The sequence below is a fragment of the Pundamilia nyererei genome, unplaced genomic scaffold (genome assembly GCF_000239375.1).
Source record: "Pundamilia nyererei isolate P.nyererei 1_Seehausen unplaced genomic scaffold, PunNye1.0 scaffold00023, whole genome shotgun sequence".
NCBI classification, from domain to species: domain Eukaryota; kingdom Metazoa; phylum Chordata; class Actinopteri; order Cichliformes; family Cichlidae; genus Pundamilia; species Pundamilia nyererei.
Window position 1 is genome coordinate 4,373,221 of NW_005187424.1, and position 2,401 is coordinate 4,375,621.

General features: G+C 39.4%; 1 protein-coding gene across 1 annotated transcript in view; it reads left to right on the top strand.

Moving 5' to 3' along the window:
* Positions 1-1,667, top strand: part of LOC102204838 (membrane protein FAM159A) — an 18,917-nt gene extending 17,250 nt beyond the window's left edge. Inside the window, exon 3 of the mRNA XM_005727261.1 lies at positions 1,160-1,667. Within this exon, the coding sequence (XP_005727318.1) occupies positions 1,160-1,347 (188 nt within the window). The 3' untranslated portion in view covers positions 1,348-1,667. The remainder of the gene's footprint in view (positions 1-1,159) is intronic.
* Positions 1,668-2,401: the final 734 nt, after the last annotated feature.

The window sequence follows — 2,401 nt, forward strand, 5'->3', positions numbered from 1 at the left end:
TTTCAAACAAGATTAACATTAAGGGGTGAGATGGGGGATTAAGATGTTCCCAATACTCTCTGGTAATTTATCATTAGCCAAGGTTGAAGTCCACAATGTATTAATTTTTTTAAGTCATGTGAAAACAGATTTCTTTCTTTATTTTCTGTAAATTTGTAACTTGAAGATGTCACACTATGTAAACTCTTTGAATTACTGTGGTTTAGTAACAGTGCAAAGAGATAAATAGTAACTTGTAACACATTTGTAAATGATCAAACTTCTAATTACAAATGCCACTGGGTTATCAAGAAACAGTCCACTGATCACAACTCACATAGTGTTAAAGTTGTCTGGCTGACTCAACAGGTTACTCCTGTGCCTGTGCTGAGCAGGGGAATATCTGAGACAAAATAATGTGCTGTTTATTTGCACTTTATGCGTCATCAAGTGTTCAGTTAGCCATATTTTTCTGACATAGCTGTGAGAGTGATTGTGGACAGTGAAGTTGTTGCCAGTTTGGCACACTGCGTTAACACACAACGATCTCTACAGCAACTGGGTAGACCTGAGATGGCGTAGCCTCGCCTGCAGCCTGTCTGCTTGGACAAGCATTTCACTGCATGTTGTACTGCGAAATGTGTATGTAACAAATAAAATTTGAAGTTAGGATAACAAACATGTCTTTGGTTGGCTTTTCACATGCTGTGTCACATAAATAGCAAAGAAAACACATGAATTTGCAATATCCAACAAAAAAACTCCACTTCTGTGTAAAGTTTGAATGTTCTCCCTCCCATGTCGGGTAATCTGGCATGAATGCTGGGTTAATGGGTGATTCTAAAGACTGGTGATCTGTCCTGGGCATCTTGCTCTTTGTAGGCTCCAGCACCCTCATGACCCTAAAGTGGATCACTTAGAAAACTGATGCTTAAATAAAGATTGTCTAAATGATCATGCATTTTGGTCATTCTTGTTGACAGCCAGTAGCCATGCAATATTATGGACAGTTACCTCATCATGCTGAAAGTGTGATCTTGTGTTAGTTTTTGTTTCCCTGGTGAACAGGTAATCTCTGATTTCACTTTACAGATATCATCAGCGTTATCATAGTAAATGGTACTAAGTGGAACCACAAGCCTTATCTTTTCTTCTCTTGTCCGTGAACTTCTTCTTCCAGGTTCTACATCTAGCCCACAAGCACCAGGGCCCAGTAACAGCAGTGTCCCACCTGGTCCCCAAGGCCTCAGGAAACATTTCCTGAGAGGCAGGCTGGACTGTGACAACCAACCCCCGGACCCTGACCGCCTTTTCCAACGTTGTTTCTTGGCTACGGTTACGTCTGTCAAAGTGGAGGGTCCTGCTTAGCCAGAGTTATTTCTTGGTGTTTCTTGGCCGCCTACCTGACACCACTCCACTATAGTTTTCTGCATTATAACAATCCAGGCTGAGCTGAAGTTTGATCTCCACATAGTTACATTTTGTCATGTTTGATTCAACAGAACACAAATGCAAACATTTCTGTTTGAGCCCTGAGACAAATTTTTCCTGCTTTAGAAAAAGAACAAACTGAAAAGGTTTCAGCTGATTAAAAATGTAGCCAAAGATGCAAATGTGATTTTGATGGCGCAACCTTTTGCATGTATTACTTTTAGTTTGAAGAGTCACAACTATTATTTGTTGCACTGAAACCCAGAAGTTATTGTTCCACTTAATCAACAGAGACAGCAAAACCTCTGATTGGAAATCATTATTTTGCTGCCTGTCCCAAAAGGCGTTAGCGTCTGCTTGAAGGAATACAACTAAACAGTACAATTACAGCCTGCTACTTTATGGATAGTTGAATATTTGTATGCTGGCAAATCACCAGCAGTGAGTATTCAAAAGAATATATTTACTGAAAAATGTTGATTGCACATTATTTAAAATCCACAGTTTGAAATGGCTTTAGATGGATGAGCTTACTTCTAAAAAATTTCTTTAAATGATAAGTAACCCCAACATGGACCTTGAGGGGAGAAAAAACAAACAAACTCATTGACTCATTCAAATAACGGGGGGTTTGGGGTGGGGGCGAGGGGCGCACTGAGTTTGCCCACATGCTGTGTGTTTGATTTATTTGAGCCATTTCTTCTCATTTAACACAGTGGCTCTAAACACAGTGAGCACAGTGTGAAGAGACATTCAATAAAGAGAGGGCTTGAACTCTGAGTTAAAATGAACCCGAAGCATCTCTGCTACCGAATCCTGTCTGCCTTTTTTTTTTTTTACACATTTTAGACATTTTTTATTTGTAAGTCCTTTTAAGCATGTGACAGGTAACATTACTGGCTTTGTCAATCTCTTAAAATGGTTTTTGTCTTTCACACATGGGTTACTTTTATGCCAATTTCTCTCATGGAACATTGACACATAACACTCA